At 44.1% G+C, this 18,080-nt stretch overlaps 2 protein-coding genes across 3 annotated transcripts; both read left to right on the forward strand.

Moving 5' to 3' along the window:
• The first annotated feature begins 1,912 nt into the window (after window positions 1–1,912).
• LOC120645160 lies at window positions 1,913–7,162 on the forward strand. Of its 2 annotated transcripts, XM_039921926.1 has the most exons (10): window positions 1,915–2,139; window positions 2,252–2,335; window positions 3,644–3,785; window positions 3,896–4,183; window positions 4,279–4,432; window positions 4,510–5,448; window positions 5,541–5,779; window positions 5,853–5,926; window positions 6,201–6,312; window positions 6,725–7,162. In XM_039921926.1, exons 2-10 carry the CDS (start codon window positions 2,280–2,282, stop codon window positions 6,746–6,748), a joined length of 2,028 nt encoding a protein of 675 aa, XP_039777860.1. In that variant the 5' UTR covers window positions 1,915–2,139; window positions 2,252–2,279; the 3' UTR covers window positions 6,749–7,162. The 2 variants fall into 2 exon arrangements, with proteins under 2 accessions (XP_039777859.1, XP_039777860.1); XM_039921925.1 differs by having other exon boundaries at window positions 1,913–2,335.
• A 7,612-nt stretch (window positions 7,163–14,774) lies between these two features.
• On the forward strand, window positions 14,775–17,436 carry LOC120645947 (protein FAR1-RELATED SEQUENCE 5-like). Its single transcript, XM_039922647.1, has 3 exons — window positions 14,775–14,990; window positions 16,427–16,926; window positions 17,019–17,436. The coding sequence occupies exons 1-3, from the start codon at window positions 14,775–14,777 to the stop codon at window positions 17,434–17,436; spliced, it is 1,134 nt and encodes a 377-aa protein (XP_039778581.1).
• Window positions 17,437–18,080: the final 644 nt, after the last annotated feature.

Here is an 18,080-nt window from a genome sequence, read left to right on the forward strand (position 1 = left end):
AACCGGGATAGTTTTTCATTCAAGGTTTTGGTGATTACAGCTCATACAAAGACACCCTTGATAAAAATAAAAAATACATACTTGGAACACCAGGAGAGGGTTACAAGGACCGAAGTTGATATAACTAGATCACACAAATCGTTCTTGGGCTTCAATGACCGTGAGAAGTGAGAAGGGGGAGGAGCTTGGCTACCTGTTTGACGGCCTGTGGGTGCAGGCTGCACATACTTGCATTTCTCACGGTAGTGGGTTGGGCCAACTGCTTAATGGGCCTCATAGTGTACAATTCGGTTACTTCGGGTATTTCGGTTACTCGAGGGGTGGAACCGAATAAACCGAACTTATTTCGGTTAGTAAAAAGTTAAGACCGAACTGTGACCGAAATTTTTGGTTTCGGTTTCGGGTAGTTCGGTTCGGTCTTCAGTTATACAGTTAATTATGTCCAGGTCTACACACACTTCTGCCTGTGCAGCTTCTGCAGTGAAAAAAAAGGTGTGTTTGTGTTGGGATCTGATGCCGCGCCCGCCTCTGGTTGGTTGGCTGGCGGCCCGCCTTCTCCCGCGTGGGGCGCCGCGCCTCTCCGCGATCCAGTCACCACCCTGCAGCACGAGACCACCGATCGGCGGTGGCGGGAGGAGCTGCCTACAGGTCTAGGTAGCCATTGGCGATATGGATGGCAACGGGTACAAATTACACGTGTGCTCACAGGTAAAAGCCCGCTAGGGCGAGAATCCGGGTATGCGTTTATGCCCACGGGTATGGGTGCGGATTTGTATTTGAACCCGGCCGGTAAAACTTCACGGGTTTGAAAAAGCTGTACCCGTGCCTGCTCTACCCGTGAACCCGCGACAACTGACATCTGAATCTCGTATACAAATATATAAGCAAGCTCAGGTTTTTCCACACAGGCTGTGTTTAGTTTACAAAACTTTACATCCAAAAATATCACATCGAATCTTTGAACACATGTATGAAGTACTAAATAAAGTCTGTTTATAAAACTTTTTGCACGTATAGGTTGTAAATCGCGAGACGAATCTAATGAGTCTACTTAATCCATGATTTGAAACAGTGATGCTACAGTAACCATCTGCTAATTATAGATTAATCATGGACTAATTAGACTCGTTAGATTCGTCTCGCGATTTACAATCCATCCGTGCAAAAATTTTTATAAATAGACTTTATTTAGTACTCTAAAATAACAAGATACCGTTTCAAAAAAAATTAGCAAAAGAACTAAACACGGCCTCATTCTACCCCCTACTCCCCTCCTCGCCTTGCCTTTTCCAGCCGCCGCCACCCGCCCACTCCACCGACACCTCCCATCCTTTTTTTTTGCATTTAAAAAAAATGACACCTCCCATCCCAACCCCGACGCCCCGTGCCCCCATCCGCATCTCCCCCGAGTCCTCACCCCCGGCTGGCCTCCTCCGCCGGTCCGCATCTCCCTCAACCCCTATCTCCGCCGATCCGCCCTTGTCTCCAGCTCCTCCAAGCCGCCGTCGCCAGCCCGCCCTCCGGCGTCCGGCCGCCCTCAAGCCGCCGCCGCTCGCTTGCCCTCCAACCGTCCCGCGTCCGGTCGCCCACCGCACCTGCAGGCCTGCATCGTGGGGCAGTGGCGCCCTGCAACCTGCATCGCTCGCCCGCCCCAGGCTCCCAGGCTAGGCAAGGTCGCGAGGAGGAGTAGGGGTGGTAAAGGGCCCAACATTTTGAACTAGAAAATCTAAGGATCGGGCCCTAAAAGGGCCGGGCTCTAAACATATGTATTTTTGAACTAAAATTTTTAAGGGTTTTATTGGGCTGTGAAGAGGCTATTAGGGTCATGGCCCATTAACACCCCGGAGGAGGCGAGCAGGGAGTGCTGGCGCCCACCCGCGCGGATCTCGCCGTACGCGGGTGACGGGTACGGGCATGGCTTTCCACCCGTCACGGGTCGTGGGTGCGGGTACGGGTTTGAGAGTTGCCTTGCGGGTGCAGATCATAATTGGCGATTTGGTGCCGCGTGGAGAAAGGGGGAGGCGAGGCGGTGTCTCTACCGCCCGCGCGCCGGGCATTAACTCCGGGCCGTGGAGCCGGACCACCTTCGCATGCGGATAAGCGCGACGCCATGGGAGGACAGAGCTGACCTCGGAGCAGGTACACGAGGAGCGGAGGAGGGAGGCTCCCCGATTTTGCTCGATTCGCGTGCGGATTTGGGGTCTCCGGCTTCTGATCTGCCGCTTGATGCGGGGAATTTGGAGTTTCTCAGGGGCGGAGGAGCACGCCGCGGCGGCGAGATGGTGCGGGGCGGCGAGAAGCGGCATTTCTTCCCGCTCACCAGCTTGCAAATCGGGTACGTGTTTCGCGGAATTTCTCTCCTGTGCTGGGGATTTCGTGTGGGGTTGATGCTCGTTTGACGGCAATGTGACTGCCGGCTCCCGGGGGAGGGGTTGGTGCTGGGGGCGCGATTGGCTGCCAGTTCTTTGTCCTTGCGAATTGCGTTGGTTTGCAACATTATTGACATCACAATCTAGTGGCATGTTTTGTTTGCGCTGATGATGTTACGTGTTCTGGAAAGCGATGTTCAGTAAGTGGCATAGGCGTGTGCAATTCATAATTTGGGCCTCTTTTTTCTTTTTCTTTTTCCTTTTCTAAGTTCAGTTAACCTCTTCTGCCCGTGAAGCTGGCATAAACCTCAAAGTGGTGACTTCTTTGTTTGTGCCACTCTGGGAAGAAAGTTGCATACTTTTTTTTTTTTTTTTGAGAAACAGACAGGAACTATTACAAAGGCTCAAGAATTGGAACCCAAATTCTGAAATTTCTCGGTAGTTGTATTGTATTCCCTTCTGAAGATGTTTCGGGAGGTACACAACGGGGAGTACATGGACACATGGTAGCCATATGGAAAGGAAATCCACTGTTGGGAATATTGCTACTTGAGGCGACAGATGGTCGAAAATGGCATGCACTGGGACCGTCTATTTTACCATTCGTCTTTCTCACGACTTGTTCATCCACGAAATGTGCTGGACTACGCGTAGTAAAATTTGCACGCTCTTCGGTGGTCCCACCAAAAACTCCCCAGGCTTCTAAGTTGCCTATCAACTTATTTCCTGTGGATTGATCAGTATGTATGTTATGTGCATATTGGTATTCCCAAAATTTGAATTCTCTTCCTTATTCCATCTTTAAACTTGAGCAGTCCATAGACCAAATGACATAAAACCTAAAAAAGATTAGCAGCTCAAGATATGTTCACAGTTGAACGTCCGGTGTGTTCTTTCCCATCAGACGCTAGTATTAGCGAACGAGAAGTTCCTCTAAAAAAAATTAGCAAACGAGAATAAGTGTTGTGTTATTCATAAGAATGTTTATTGTTTGCATGTTGTAGGAAATGGCGCATAACTGTGGTGGGGAGCATTTTTCAGTTTCAGTTCCATGATTGAATCTGTTTAGTTTCTTGGTCTTTGGCATCTATATAAAAAGTTTATTTCTGTCATCTGCTACTGTTTGTCCTTAGCTCATATAAACTAAGAATATGTCTTTGGCACAAAATTTTGGGATTGATTTGCTTGATGATAGCAAATTTTGATTTGTATCTATCATGAACTTCCTTCATCAGATATAAATAAACTAATTTTTTCTTTCGTTTTAAATGCAGGGATTTACAGTCATATCTTGCAGAGCTGACAATATTTCTGTGCCCTCATTCCAAGAAGTTCCTCATATTGCTTGACAACCGCCCATGGCTGCTAGATCAGGATACAAAACCTGCTCATCTTTGGCAGTTGATGGTTACTAAGGTCCATTATTTCACTGCTTATACACCATTTTGCATATTACAGTTTCTCTTTCTTGCTCTAATTTCACTACATTGTGGTAACAACGTGGTTCTTGCTATCTTGTGCTCCAGTCAAGGCTTTCCCCTTTCGCGAACTCGAGGACTAGGAGAAAGAGAGATGAAACTGATGGAAAGCTTGTATTCTCAACAAGCTCAATATCTGCTCCCCGTTTGCGAAATAAATCGTCCAGATGGTATTCCTTGATCGATGAGGCCATGCGGGAAAAGAAACTTCAAGTAAATAAGTTGAAGGATGCTCGCATACTGAATAGGGAGCTGCATCAAACTTTATATGGTTTTATCATTTTTGAGGTAGACTGGGCTGATGTGCGTGGCATCAATTATCTAAATGAACTTCAGGTACGGTCTGTCAATGTTGATAATCCTACAATTGCGGATGACATTGATGAATTTAAAGTGATGGCACAAGCTCATTTCTTTTAGTATCATTGTAGACCGATACATCCATGGCTGTGGAGTCCAAAATTATGAAGAGATGGGAATTTGATAGTGTCAAGCAGGCTTCATCATTGGTCACTTCTTGGTTCTCAGGAAATCACTTTGAATGTCAGCTCCTGCAAGAGTATTTGGACAGCATCTCTTCTAACGGTAAAAATATTATAGTAACCCTTCTCTTCTTCCTTGCTTAGCTTATAGTACTAACCATTTATATGCTTGCTGTATAGGTGATGTATTCTATGATGCACAGAATGATTTCTTAACACCTGAATGTGAGAATTCACCGAGTGATAGTGATGATTCTGGGCATGTCCAAATATTCAGAGGGTCATCAAATTTCTTAGACTCATCTTACATGCTACCTCCTTGCTCTGGGCCTTACAAGCGAAGAAAAATAGCAAAATTTGATGATGGAAGTAGTGCGCCTGAAGAATCATACTCAGAAATTGTGACCTCGCCAAAATATTCGTCATCATCATGTTCATCATGTGGCAGTGATAATGAAAGTGCTAAGCCTCTGTTAGAGCCTAGCACATATAAGGATGTGCTGATCTGCTTCCGTTTTGATGATCATGACCTCCCGTTCGGACTGAAAGAGGTTATACTGTCTGATGTGAGATTGTTAACATTACTCGAGTATGGCCTTCCTTCATGGGTTATATTTCTTCAGTCATATCCAGTGTTTTGCAAGATATACCGCCCGTGGATGTGCCCTCTTGCCAGAGCATTATATGTCTTGATGTCATTGATTACTGTTCTTATAGGATTTTATGACCTCTACAAGAATGTCCCCATGTTGAAGGCAACTGCATCAAGATTGTTTGGCCCTTTCTTTGATTGGATAGAAACATGGGAAATGATATCAAGACTTAAGTATCTAGGAACTATGCTTTTCCTGCATAACTTCCAGCAGGCTTTTACATGGTCTCTAAAAATTGTGTGTTCTGTTAAGTCTGCTTTTAGTGTTTTGACAAAGCCAATTGCGGGACCTATTATGGAGGTTATTGAATTTACTTTGCCAATGTGGAACCTTTGTGCTGAGACGGTAGGATATTTGGGTTCAGTTGTAATGGTATCACTGGAGACATCTTGGAGTGTAGTTTTTGGTACAATGCAGATGATCATCTGGCCATTTTGGTTTGTCTTCAGTACTGCTGTTACCATTGGTATGGTTGCTTTAACCTCTCAAGTCATCTATTTCATTTTCCCTCCACGTTTTGATCCTGATATCTTGCTATTGTTGTTTCCTTGTGGCCAGTAAATGCAGTTCTGTACCCTGCAATTTGGCTCCTTGGAGAGATACTAGCTGCACCTTTTCGACTAGTGCTTGGGCTATCAAGTTTCATTGTGGACCTTTTTGTTGATATTGTCAGTGTTCTAAGGCAGAGCTGGTCAACATTAAGTGCATTATATCAAGCAGGATCTGTACCGAGATCAGCTGTACTTACATCAGATAACAGCATCTGGGGGTCACTCTGGAAAGATCTTCTGTATCAGGTATCAACAGATTGTTGACATAGCTAAAACTAACATTGAACTATCATATAATTTACTTTGACCCTTTTTTCAGATTTTCCGTGCAATACGGAGCATTTTGTATGGTTTTGTTGCCTTCTTTTCAACATGTAATAGGCACCGGCTCAGGTATTTTTCTTCCCACATCGATATGCAGTGCTACAGTTTAGTAAGATCAGAAAAATATTAGATGAGCAATCAGAATGATGAAGAAGCCTCAATTTACAGTTGAGCTCAGAACTGTCCTTCAAAATGGTTTTTATTTTCTGTCAGTTTGTGCTGAATTTTAAGTGACCCTTACCCCAGCTGTAATATAGTCAAGTACTTAAATGGCCCTAAAGGAATTTCAATGTCACGTGTTTGCATTATGATTCTAGGTGCTAATACTACTGCTTCCCTGCAGCATTTACAATCACATTCAGGTGTTCCTCCAGCGCCTCTCTCGTGTCTCAACTAGAGTACCATATGCCACCTCCCGTGAAGGAGCTCGGAAGTATAGTAGCCAGAATCATCCTGTAAGTACTTGCACATTCAATACTTCAGCAGGCTGTTTGTCTTGTGTTCATTCAACAATACTTATGAATTCATAGAAGTATGACCTTACCTCGGAATTAGCATTATTCATTTATGCTGTGATAGCACCTACATCTTTTCATTAAACCTATACTTCTACTTTTTATTAAAAAAAAAGAGTATGAAAGTCACGGTCTAGCTGTATAAGGAAATTTAACTGTATATTAGTAAGAGGATATGTATTGAGAACTTTGATACAGTCAGTTTTCTACTCTAATGTAATTAGGACTAACTTTAATGTTTGTTTATCCTAACATCCACATTCTACGTAAATACAAGACATGAATGAGGATTCAGATTCTCTTTTGCTTTCCTTTCACTTTCTGAATTTGTTCATGGTGTGCTTCTGTGCAGAGAAGGAAGACTAAAACAAGATAACAGTGGAATTGGCAGCTTAACAAACTAACTCAGGGAAAATCTTCAAAATGCAAAGAGAAAACAATGTAAGCCGAACATAATATGGAGAGAGAACAATAAGTAACTGAGTTTATCAGGTCCTTCGGAAAACATAAAGGCCTTGGAAGAGTCAAATTCAGAAGTTGTGCTAACGCTGGAAGTTCCGTAACACAGCTCTAACCGGCAGTTTCCTTGTGTACAAAGTACCGGCAAGGCAGTGAAGCAAAAAAACTGCAAACTGTACATACGCAGATCACTTTACTGCTTTTCATTGTAATAAGTTGTATAATAGGCTTGTGCATATCCTCCTGTAATCTTCCTCTAAACAGCAATTTTGTATATCGTCTTTGAGTATCTGTTTAGTGTTAACTTTTCAAATATGCGCCATTCTTTTCATCTTACTGAACATCAGCGTTACTGTACATGTGAAATCCGCACTACTGACAGCTTATCTGTGTAAACCCTTCCTTCGCACTGGTATGCATTGGTCCTGTTTGGTTCATTTTAGGAAAATCCTAGAATGGATTTTGACCAATGCTTTAGAGTGTCAAACAAAGCCAGTTTATAAAATTAACTCCAGAACTCTTGCGCTAGGAACTCTAAAGAATCTAACAAGACTTTTGACCGCGTGATTAGAGGATAGTTACTGTAGTATCACTGTAGCCAATTATTGATTAATTACTGTCATTAGATTCGTCGCGAAAAGTTACACCTATTTCTGAAAAGGTTTTGCAAATAGACTTTATTTAGTACTCCATGTATGTAAGATTTTTTTTAAAAAAATGTGTGCGCTAGGATCCTAGCACGATCCAAACACGGCCAATATCCTTCTTGGTACTACCCCTCAACGATCAATAATTTAGAACGGATGGAGTATCTAGTAGCAAAAACGGAGGAGGTTTTATGGACGTTTAGCATTCTCAGCCTTCATTTACCATTGCTGATGCCAGCTCCAATTCATCCGCTAGGTTGAATTCATCTTGCGCTCCCATCCTTGGTTGAAATCCATTTCTTTTGCAACGACTGGAAGAGAGAGAAGAATCTGGAGGGGTGAGATCTTTGAAACTACTTCTCCTTGATCTCATTTCCTTCAGCAAGATATCGTCTATTCTTCTCCTGCGTCGTGTATTGCCCGGCTGCACATGGGGACGGAGCCACGTAGGAGGCCCAAGCCTGCCGCGCATGTTGCGTGCTGCTGCCTCGCCCATCAGGCATTCAGGCATCACCCACGGGTATGCCACATGTGGGTTTGGTTAGGTAGACGCATCCATGTGTGCAACAGTGCCAGATCTAACAGGCTTGAGATTCCCCGTTTTAGCCTGACGGCGAAGAGCGAGACAGGCTCTTTCATCCTACTACGAGACACTGAATCCTGAAGCCGTGTGACGTTGCCACCGCCAAGTTATCTGAAGCTACTGGTTCTCGTACTACTAGGAACCAGCTGCATTGTGTATGGAGTACAGCAAAGTTTGTTCCTTGCAGTTGTGACACGCCCTCATCATCTGAGTTTGAACCTGATGACTTGCTAGGGTGCTGTGATCGCAACTGCAGCGTTGAAGCAATGGCCTCGCTTTCCGATGCTCCAAGCGCCGCTCTCAAACTGTCTCTCACTCAAGCGCCGCAAGCGGGTCATGAGTGAGAGACAGTTTGAGAGCTCACTCCACTGGGATGTGGTTCAGTGTTGGTTGTGCGAGAGGTGGGTGCCCACTGCTAGTGAATAAAGGTATGGTTCACATGAGCCTGCAGACTCTTGACCCTTCATGGTTGTCGCATTACCGCGACCGATCGGGTGGCAAGCACAGTACAGATAATCCAAGGCCCCGTTTAGTTTCCGAAAAATTTCCTACAGTACGCGTCACATCTAATCTTTGGACATATGCATGGAGTATTAAATGTAGTTGAAAAAAATAAGTAATTACACAGTCTAACTAATTAGCACAAGATGAATCTTTTAAGCCTAATTAGTCCATGATTATTTGTCAAGTAACAACGAAATGTGCTATAGTACCAAAACTCAAACTTTTTCACCAACTAAACACACCCTGACGCTACATGTTTGCTGAGTAAAAAGAAGAAGAAATTACATGCCCCTTTTGACCTGTAAAACTGCCTAGGAACGTCACCACTGTGAATGGAGGGGGCTACTTACTTTGATTTGTTTAATCATCATGTACGTTGCATCATTCTCTCTCTTTGAGCATGTGCCCTTGGTTTGGGATCCATGCTACTGGAATCCGGAACAGGGTTTAGGAATAGTATAGGATAGGAGTATAGGATAAGGTAACAACTAACATTAGGGCATGCATGATTTGGTCACGATCTACACATTCTCCCATTTTTTAGAGAAGGGTGCCTGGCCCTTGCCTTGGAACTCTCCAGAGCCCTGGTGGATTAGCTGTGGAGATATGATTAGTAGTATTACAGCCTTGCAACCTTTGAAAATTTTGGCTCAGCAACTTTACAACACACTAGGCACTAGCATCTACCATCATGTAAAGTTGGAGGTTAAACAAAAATTTGTGCAAGAAGAAACAAAAAAGTGAATCTTGCACTTAAATAGTTGCGGATTCAACTGTTCATCTCAAACCCGCAACCCGCTACTATTCATAGGCTGATTTCTCTTTTTTGTTTCTCATAGCACAAATTTCAGTTACATATCAATTTTTGCATGATGGTAGATGCTTACATTCTCTATCCATTCATATTTTTGTTGAAATTTAGGTGCACAAATTTAAGTGAAATTAAAGTTGGTAACACGGTAACACCTAACCCGGTGGTAACACCTGATATGTTCTCCTAGCAGTGGAATTCTCTCAGGTTGCATCGGCTCTTTCCCAGGTGCTGGTTGCTTGTGCCTGCCGTTCTTACTGCTGTATTTGGATGGCTTGCAAAACTGGGCAAGGCATCTCCCATGGAACAGTTGCTTGCTCTGTGGGCAACCATGGCATGATGGGCAAAATGAGTATCCTTTTGGAAATTATATTGCAGACCACCCTGGACCAGAGGATAAAAAGGGATTTTGACAGCGTGTTCCAACTGTAACTTCTAGAGAGATTAATAGAAAAGATAACAGAGTTTATGTGGAACCATATTGTACTATCAGATTATGATAAATTACACTGGTTATTAGATTTGTGAATTGTTGTTGGGTTTTATTACATGCAGCACTCGTCTTGAGCCTTCTTGAGGCACGACGAGCAGTCTGCCAGGGATACACACTCCCTTTCTTTTTCGTTTTTTATTCGGGTTTTTTTGAGAGGAACCGGGATTATCATTCATTATCAAACCGATAGTTTACAACCCATCTTACAAAGACAACCCCAAAAGAAATGGAAATTACATCCAGGTCCTTGCAAGAATCCCCTGTCTTCCTCGTCGCCGACGATCGAAGCCATCCATGAAGCCGATCACCACACCGACGAAGGAAAAGGATTTTGACAGGCACCGAGAGCAGCATATCGGAAAACCAACGCACCTTGAAGACGATGAATGCATAGGCTAGGAGAGATGGCTGGTAGCCATCGCATCGCCGGAACTAGGGTGTCTGGCGCCTCAGACAACGACCCCAGCTCGCCGAACAACAGGAACCCCGAAGGGGAAGTAAACCACCAGATGAGGTGGGACAAGTAACCAACCCGGCTCCATAGATTGGTAAGACAAGATCTCCCGCCCTTTCACACAAAAGCAGGAGAAGACGAAACCTCACAACGCCGCCGTCGGCGATGCTAGATAGGCCCGAGTAAACTGAGCACCTCGCGACACTACCAAATACCAAACCAACAGAAAGGAGAAGGAGGAACAAAATCTTCACGGTGCCGACGTCTCCGTCAGCGGGGAAGAACCCTAGCTTATTTACTAACCTCTTATAGTCGTCATCCATAGAGACGGGGAAGCCGCCATCGATGAACGAGGAAGGCATGCCGACCTCACCACATCCATGGCGTCGCTCACCGGAGACGAAACAACAGAGGAGGAAAGATCCACGCTTTACTGCCGACATGGATAGGGCTACTCCTAACCTACCTAGATCTAACCTAGGAAAGCTGGAATTGGACAATGGCCACCCAATCCTGCAGGTCCCCCCAACCTCCAGCAACGACGAGGTCACCGGAGGCGAGGAGGACCGGCGGATTCGGTGCCGGAACGAAGATTGCCCTCGATTCGCCCTTGTGAAACTGTAGCAAGGGGAAAGGGGAAAGTACCACCATTCGGGTTTTTTTAGAGGAGGGATTGAACGAAGAGCTAAGGAGCCTAATGGTAATGGGCTCGGCGAGTGGCCAGGCCGGTGCAACGGGCGGATGCCCGGTCCCACTGAGCCCAATTTATGGAGAAGCAACCCACTAGATGTTGTACGGACTCAGACCTGTGTTTCAGCCCAATGTAGTGGTGTAGGAAGATGATTCACGGCCCATATGCCGCTCCGTGAAGCCCAGGCGGGTTCGGGCCAAGCGGCCCAAGGAAGAAATGTCAACGCGACAAACATGTGGGCTTTAGATATCTATCTATGGATCGAAGAAGCAGCATAATTCCTCTAAAAAAAGATGGAAGCAGCAGGAGGGTGGAGCACCGCTAATAATCGCAGTCGCTCGCGCCGGTGCGATCGCACCTGTCGCAGAAGCGCGTGGGCCTACTAATGGGTTGATTTCATTTACCGTTGCGGTTTGCTCCTATGGTCTGTTGGCTGTTGCTACGGCCCCCGTGCACGGGAATCCTATATATCTTTTAGAAGATTTTTTCTTCCCCCACATTCCAATATTTGAGATTCGTGCAAACCATCTCATCCATTGAATCTTTTCAACTCTAATCTTCTTCCTCCTGCTACCGCGCGCTGCCGCTCCTGCTGCGAGCTGCGCGCTGCTGCCGCGCTGCTGGGCTATGCGCTGCACTGCTGCACGCTGCGGGGCTGCGCGCTGCGTGCTGCGTTGCTAGCTGCTTCGCGCTGCATGCTGCGCGCTGCGTGCTGCCCTGCTAACTGCTGCTGCTGCAGCAGCACGCTGCTGCGTCGCGCGCCCCGCACGCCGACGCCGGAGAAGAAGCTCAGCTCGCCGGAGATAAAACTTTCAACATTTCTATTCTAGTATTTCAACATTTTATATTTCTAGTTTCAACATTTTGTCTTCATAGTTTTAACATTTTGAATGTCAAATGTTGAACATATTTAACAAAATATTGAGTTAATCCAACTAAAATATTGAACATATTTGCAGTAGATAATTGGGCCAAAGTGGATTTTAAAGATGGATGTCTTATCTATCTTCCAGAAGATAGATAGGAGCCCCCTTTATTTTTTTATTTTTTTCTTTTATTTTCTACTTCTTCCTTCTATTCTGTTTTCTATTTCTTCATAGTTCTCGTTCCTTTCTTTTGTGTTTCGACTCTCTTTTTTTCTCTTTCGTTTCAAATCTTCGTGTATTCTTTCTTAATAACTATCTTTTATATTTTTGTTCATATTTTCCACCTTTTTCATTTCAATTGTTTATCCTTGACCTATCTAATATCTTTCACTCTTATTCTATTATTTTTATTACATTATTCATACTCATTCTTTTTTACATATATCCTCTTATTTTATTATTCAATATTTTCTTATTTCATACATTCAAATATTTTGTTCTCTGTTCTCTCTGTCAATTTTTTCTTGCACTATGGATATTCTTAATAAGGTCACTGTGTAGTTATGAATCTAATAATAAATCTTCATGCGATGACTTTATGTGTTTTCTCAAATCTAGCAGATGCATTTTTGTTGCAATGAAACAATTTGTTCCAGTCAGACAATTTTTTGTTCCAACGATAAGATTAGATCCAATTGAACAAATTCTAATTTGTTTGTTCCATTTGTTCCAATGGAACCATTTGTTCCAATGCAACAATTTGTTCCAATAGTACTATTGGATCAATTGAACAAATTCTAATATTTGTTCCAATGGAACAATTTGTTTCAATGGAACAATTTGTTCTAATGGTCTAGTTAGATGCAAAACAAATTCAAATAACAAATTCTAAAATTTGTTCCATTGTAATAAATTTTTATATTTGTTCCAATGGAAAACTTTTGTTCTAAAGTTTCAGTTCCAATTTCTTTTTTTTTGTTCCAGAGTAATAATATTTATTTAGATTGTTCGTTTGGTTAGGCTGTACACTATGATTTTCGTGTCATGATTTTTTTATCATATACTAATTTATCTAAGGCCCCGTTTTGGATTCTTGGAATTGAATTTCATTCTAATAATCATAATTTATACACAAATATATTAAGCTAATATGATTATATTACTAAAATGATTCATCATTCTATATTTCTATATGTACTGGCTGAACCTATCTAGTCTAATCAAACTTATTTCAAAATTTCAAAAAAAGATTCGTCATTCTATTTGTTCAATCTTGTAATCAAAATAATTAAAAAATTAAAAAGATTTGGAATAATACAACATACTTTTGGACCAGTATTCGCGCGTGGGCGGATTCGGAATTTGAATTGCGGTGTTCAAACTTTAACCTTGTATCAATTTACTATAAAACTGGTGAAAAAAGAAAAAAAGAAAAAACTTCACATGGAGCACGGGAAAGAATACACGTCGTTCCCTTAGCTACCGCAGGTCCGCTACACGCACCCAAATGGAATCAACGTGAGGTGGTGGGCCATCAAAATATCAGCCCACTAAACCGCCAATTCTATTTATCACATATGCGATTTCCCGGTGATCCATCGCAGAAGCCCGTGAAGGCACTGTACATCGTCTTCCACCGGCGCGCGGGGGTTGTGAGCTGAGAGAGCTAGGGGAGGGGGAGAGGGTGGCCGGCGAGGGGTGGTTGGTGAGGGGCGCAGCCCACAGCGAGGTCGCCGGCGGCTGGGGTGGTGGAGGGCGGCGGCAGACCTTATTGTCCGGGGTTGGGGGCAGGACTCCTCCATGGCCGCCGGACCTAAAGGAGGGGGCGGCGGCTCCGCGGTGGTGGCGGTTTGGCCGGTGGCGGAGGCAAGGCGGCGTGGAAGCGCCGCTGGTCGGCCGGGGTTGGACCCTCGGTGGGCGGTGGCCGGCGGCGGGGGCAAGAAGGGCGTGCTGGGCGCGGGCGGGGGTTGGTGGGCGGCGCGGCGCGGCGGCGAGAGCCGCCGGCCGGGGCGGAGGATGAGGGGGCGGGGCGAAGAACTGGCGGAGGAAGAAGAAGCTGCGATGACTCAGCCACATATCGCACACAGCGATAAATAGACGCCCCCCACCAAACAACCTGCACACGCTAATCCGCTTCTACGACGCGTTGAATTCCAGTCACGCGCGAGACCCTAATAGCGCCCGTGGAGCACACTGCACACGTATATATTTTTAGGAAGAAGATTTCCGGCCTAGTTGCCGCTCCGTGGAGCCCACGCGGGTTCGGGCCGAGCGGCCCAAGAAGGAAATGTAAACGCGACATGTGGCGGCTAAAAAAAGATATTTAGATCTCAAAAAAAAAAAATGGAACCAGCAGGAGGGTGGAGCACACACATATATATTTTAGGACCCCCGGCCCTCAAAAAAATATTTTTAGCAAGTCTAAAGATAATGGAAACCTAAGCAAGCATTATAGCATAATATGATGAATCAGTTAGTTTGAGTATCCTAATTGGAGGTCCAAAGATGAAATTAAAGCACTAGAGTTTGATCTGATCCATCAATTAATTAGTGTCAGATCCTAATCAGATTGTCAACTACCGGGTGGCAGCGAAGTAGGATTCTTTTCAAGACTAGCAAGACTCCACACACACACAAGGTATATTCTATAGCCGGCCACAAAATAGCAGTCCACATGGCGTGCTGTGATTTACCATCGTAATGCCCACGGTCACTAACACCCACGAGCCGAGCGTCCAGCGAGCCGAGCGGGATGATCATTGACGGCCTGGTAGTAATTAGCATATTCATGAGCCTTTAACTACCTGCGTAGCCCATGCTCTCTAATTGCGTTACCAATTCCTCCCGTTTTTTAGCTTCTGTAGTAGTAAAAAATCAGATTGAAAGCTTCCAAGATGCAGCCTACTGAGCCAGCACTTTCATTCGATTCTAGTGCACCTGAAGGAGCTTTGGTTGTCATCAACGGCACGTCCGCCGCAGTACAACCTGCATCAGCAAGTGCTCCTACACCAATGGCGCTCTCTCAGGAGACCATGGAGGTCTCGCCGTCGGCTCCGCAGGCGTCGCAGATGATGCATGGTGATGTTGCGTCCCCCTGCCTTGCAGATGTCGTAACCCCAAGGCTGATGACATGAAACGGAGTTGGCTCGATCGGGCAGGGCACATCCTGTCAATCTCTTGGGACTCCGACCAAGTTGCCAACTAGGACATTTCCACAAGCCGTATCACCGTCGATGATGATGACTCCTGATCCATATAAGATGTACATGCATGTAAGTTTTCTCCAACCAATTGATTTAGCTTAGTATTAACTCTTGCAACAATATTATACTATAGTAACTTACGTTGATTAGTTTGATTCAATTTAATTTGAGTAAAATGCACTAGAGGTCCACCAACTTGTAAGGATGTGTCATTTAGGTCCACGAACTCTGAAAGTGTATTTTTAGGTCCATCAACTTGTAATTTGTGTCACTTAGGTCCATAAACTTTGAAATATAGGTCCATAAACTCTGAAAATGTATTTTTGGGGTCCATAAACTTATAATTTGTACCACTTAAGTCCATAAACTCCAAAAGTGCATTTTTAGGTCCAGAAATTTTGTCCATGACCAGTCGTGTGGCCATAGACGCACCCATAAAGGTCGCCTGGCTGTCCATGTATATCTTTCAACCACTCACCGAGAACCACTCTAGATTGACCCAGCTCTAACGTCGGCACAATATTTTTCACCACAACTTCTGGCGCCACCATATCCGGCTACCCGCACCACGAAGAACATAATATCCCCTAGCACGGTACATATGTTGTTGAGTCTCTTGTGACATCCTCCACCTTTCCCAAGCCATCACCCCACCATTTCCACCCATATTACAGGATCATATCTAGATCTAAGCTTCCGAGTTCACTAATGAAAGTCTATAAGCTCCCCATTAAATCCTAATACATGTCAATAACATCCGAAATAAATCTCCCATCCATCCTATCTCCTCTCCATATGCTCTTGATTCAAAATCGGAGCTCAAATTTCACTATGTAGGTGCGATATCAATGCATGAAGGCTAGGTGGAGGGGTGTGGACCTAGGTGACACAAATTACAAGTTTATGGATCTAAAAATGGACTTTCAGAGTTTTTGGACTTATGTGACACAAATTATAAGTTTATGGACCCAAAAATGCAATTTCAAAGTTAACGGACCTAAGTGACACCCTCTCACAAGTTGATGGACCTCTGGTGCATTTTACTCATTTAATTTTGTTTATGTCGGCTGCAAATGATGAAGGTACCAGGTTGATTAGGTTGTAGGTTTCAGATTTATTTTTGGATTCTTGATCTCTGTAATAGTCCATAATACCAGATGGCATAGGTGATTTACTTTTTTTTTTTGCATTACGTTTCTATCTCTATAGGCATTCAGTAGGCATGGTTCATTTATCCGAAATTTGGACAGGCCTCACCAGGCTGATTTACGTCAGGATTTAAGGTTCATAAACCATCCTAATCTAAAATGTGCGTCAATCTAATTGTGTGACCATCCTTGCAGGATCCCCTGTTGCCTGCCGAAGTTGTCCCAAATGAAGATCTTCGTTTCGAGAGCAGCGCTGAAGCTTACAAGTTCTACTGCTACTATGCGGGCAAAGCGGGGTTTGATGTACGGAAGACAAGGACTAATAGAAAGACTGTTGCAGAGTTTTCATGCAATAAACAGGGCCATTGGGAATTCTATAAGCCTGATGAAGAGAGGACACGTGAGAAGATGTCAATGAGGTGTGAATGCAAGGCATTTGTGAAGGCTAAGAAGAACACTAAAAAGGGATATTGGTTCTTTGAGAGGATCAGGTTGGAGCACTCCCACCCATTGCATCCATCACCGCGACTAACACAGTTCATGAATGCACATAAGAACAAGGATCCGGTGATCATGGGAATTGTTGACAAGATGCAACATGCTGATGCATCCCACAATACCACAGTCAATTATTTATCAGATATGTATGGTGGTGTCCAGAACTTCACATTCACTGAGATGGACCTGAAAAACAGGTAATGTATATAATAAATATCTTGAGTGCATAATGATATAGTAATTATTTTATAATTGAAAATTGCAGTAACACATTCTCCACATTTTATAGGAGGGCTGCATCTGCAAGGTCGGAGAGGGAGAATGACATACCAAAGCTGATGGAATTCTTCAAGGAGATGAAGGCCCAAAATCCATACTTCTACGAGGAGGTGCAAGTGGATGAAAATAATGTGATAAAAAATGTATTTTGGAGTCATGCAAGCCAGCGGGCGGAATACAAGGATTTTGGTGACGTGGTTACGTTTGACACCACTTATCGCACAAATATGTATAGCATGCCTCTAGCTATGTTTGTCGTTTCAAACCATCAACTTCAGAATGTAGTGTTTGGCCAAGCACTTCTGCACGACGAGAAAGCTGACACATTCGAGTGGCTGTTTAAAGCATTCAAGAACTGCATGTCAGGGAGTGAGGACCCACAATGCATACTTACTGGTGAGAACAATAAAACAATGGTTTTGTCGTAATGACATGTCATCAACTATATACATAAAGTTTTTACTAACTCTGTGATCAACTTTGTGGCTCAGACCAGGACAGCTCTATGGCTGCTGCAATACCAAGGGTGTTTCCAAATACGTAACACAGGCTATGCCGATGGCACATGCTTAAGAAATACAGAGATGAGCTAAAGAAGCTGTACAAGGAGCATGAAGGTCTGAAGATCAAGCTCCTGACAGTGATAAATCACCCACTAACACCTATAGAGTTTGAGGCGGCATGGAGTGAGCTGCTAACAGAGTATGGGATAGGAGAGAATGATGCTATAAATGGCATTTGGGAGTCCAGGCATCTGTGGGTTTCAGCCTATTTGAAGCCTCTGTACTGTGGGAGGATGACATCAACACAAAGGAGCGAGAGTGTGAACAAGGCAGTCAAAAAAGGGGTTTTGCAACGAGGAAGACATGCATGAGTAAATTTGCTCACAGGATGCTCGAGTTCATTCAACACACGAATCATGTCTCAGCTGGTGAAACACATTGTTCACAGGTACTGAAACCTTTGGTCCAGCATATAAACTTCTTTGTAGAAGCTAGTTTATGAGCTACCTTTTAGAAATGCGGTAACTGGTCATTAATTGTTGCTAATGAAACAGGCAGATAACTTTAGA

Source organism: Panicum virgatum, chromosome 8K (assembly GCF_016808335.1).
Source record: "Panicum virgatum strain AP13 chromosome 8K, P.virgatum_v5, whole genome shotgun sequence".
Lineage (NCBI taxonomy): Eukaryota > Viridiplantae > Streptophyta > Magnoliopsida > Poales > Poaceae > Panicum > Panicum virgatum.

Coding starts and splice junctions, on each gene's coding strand:
- LOC120645160 (XM_039921925.1), top strand. CDS start 2,091: ATGCGGATAAGCGCGACGCCATGGGAGGACAGAGCTGACCTCGGAGCA. Junction 4,433..4,509: donor GGACAGCATCTCTTCTAACG/GTAAAAATATTA, acceptor CTTGCTGTATAG/GTGATGTATTCTATGATGCA. Junction 6,313..6,724: donor ATAGTAGCCAGAATCATCCT/GTAAGTACTTGC, acceptor GCTTCTGTGCAG/AGAAGGAAGACTAAAACAAG.
- LOC120645947 (XM_039922647.1), top strand. CDS start 14,775: ATGCAGCCTACTGAGCCAGCACTTTCATTCGATTCTAGTGCACCTGAA. Junction 14,991..16,426: donor CCCCCTGCCTTGCAGATGTC/GTAACCCCAAGG, acceptor CCATCCTTGCAG/GATCCCCTGTTGCCTGCCGA. Junction 16,927..17,018: donor GAGATGGACCTGAAAAACAG/GTAATGTATATA, acceptor CACATTTTATAG/GAGGGCTGCATCTGCAAGGT.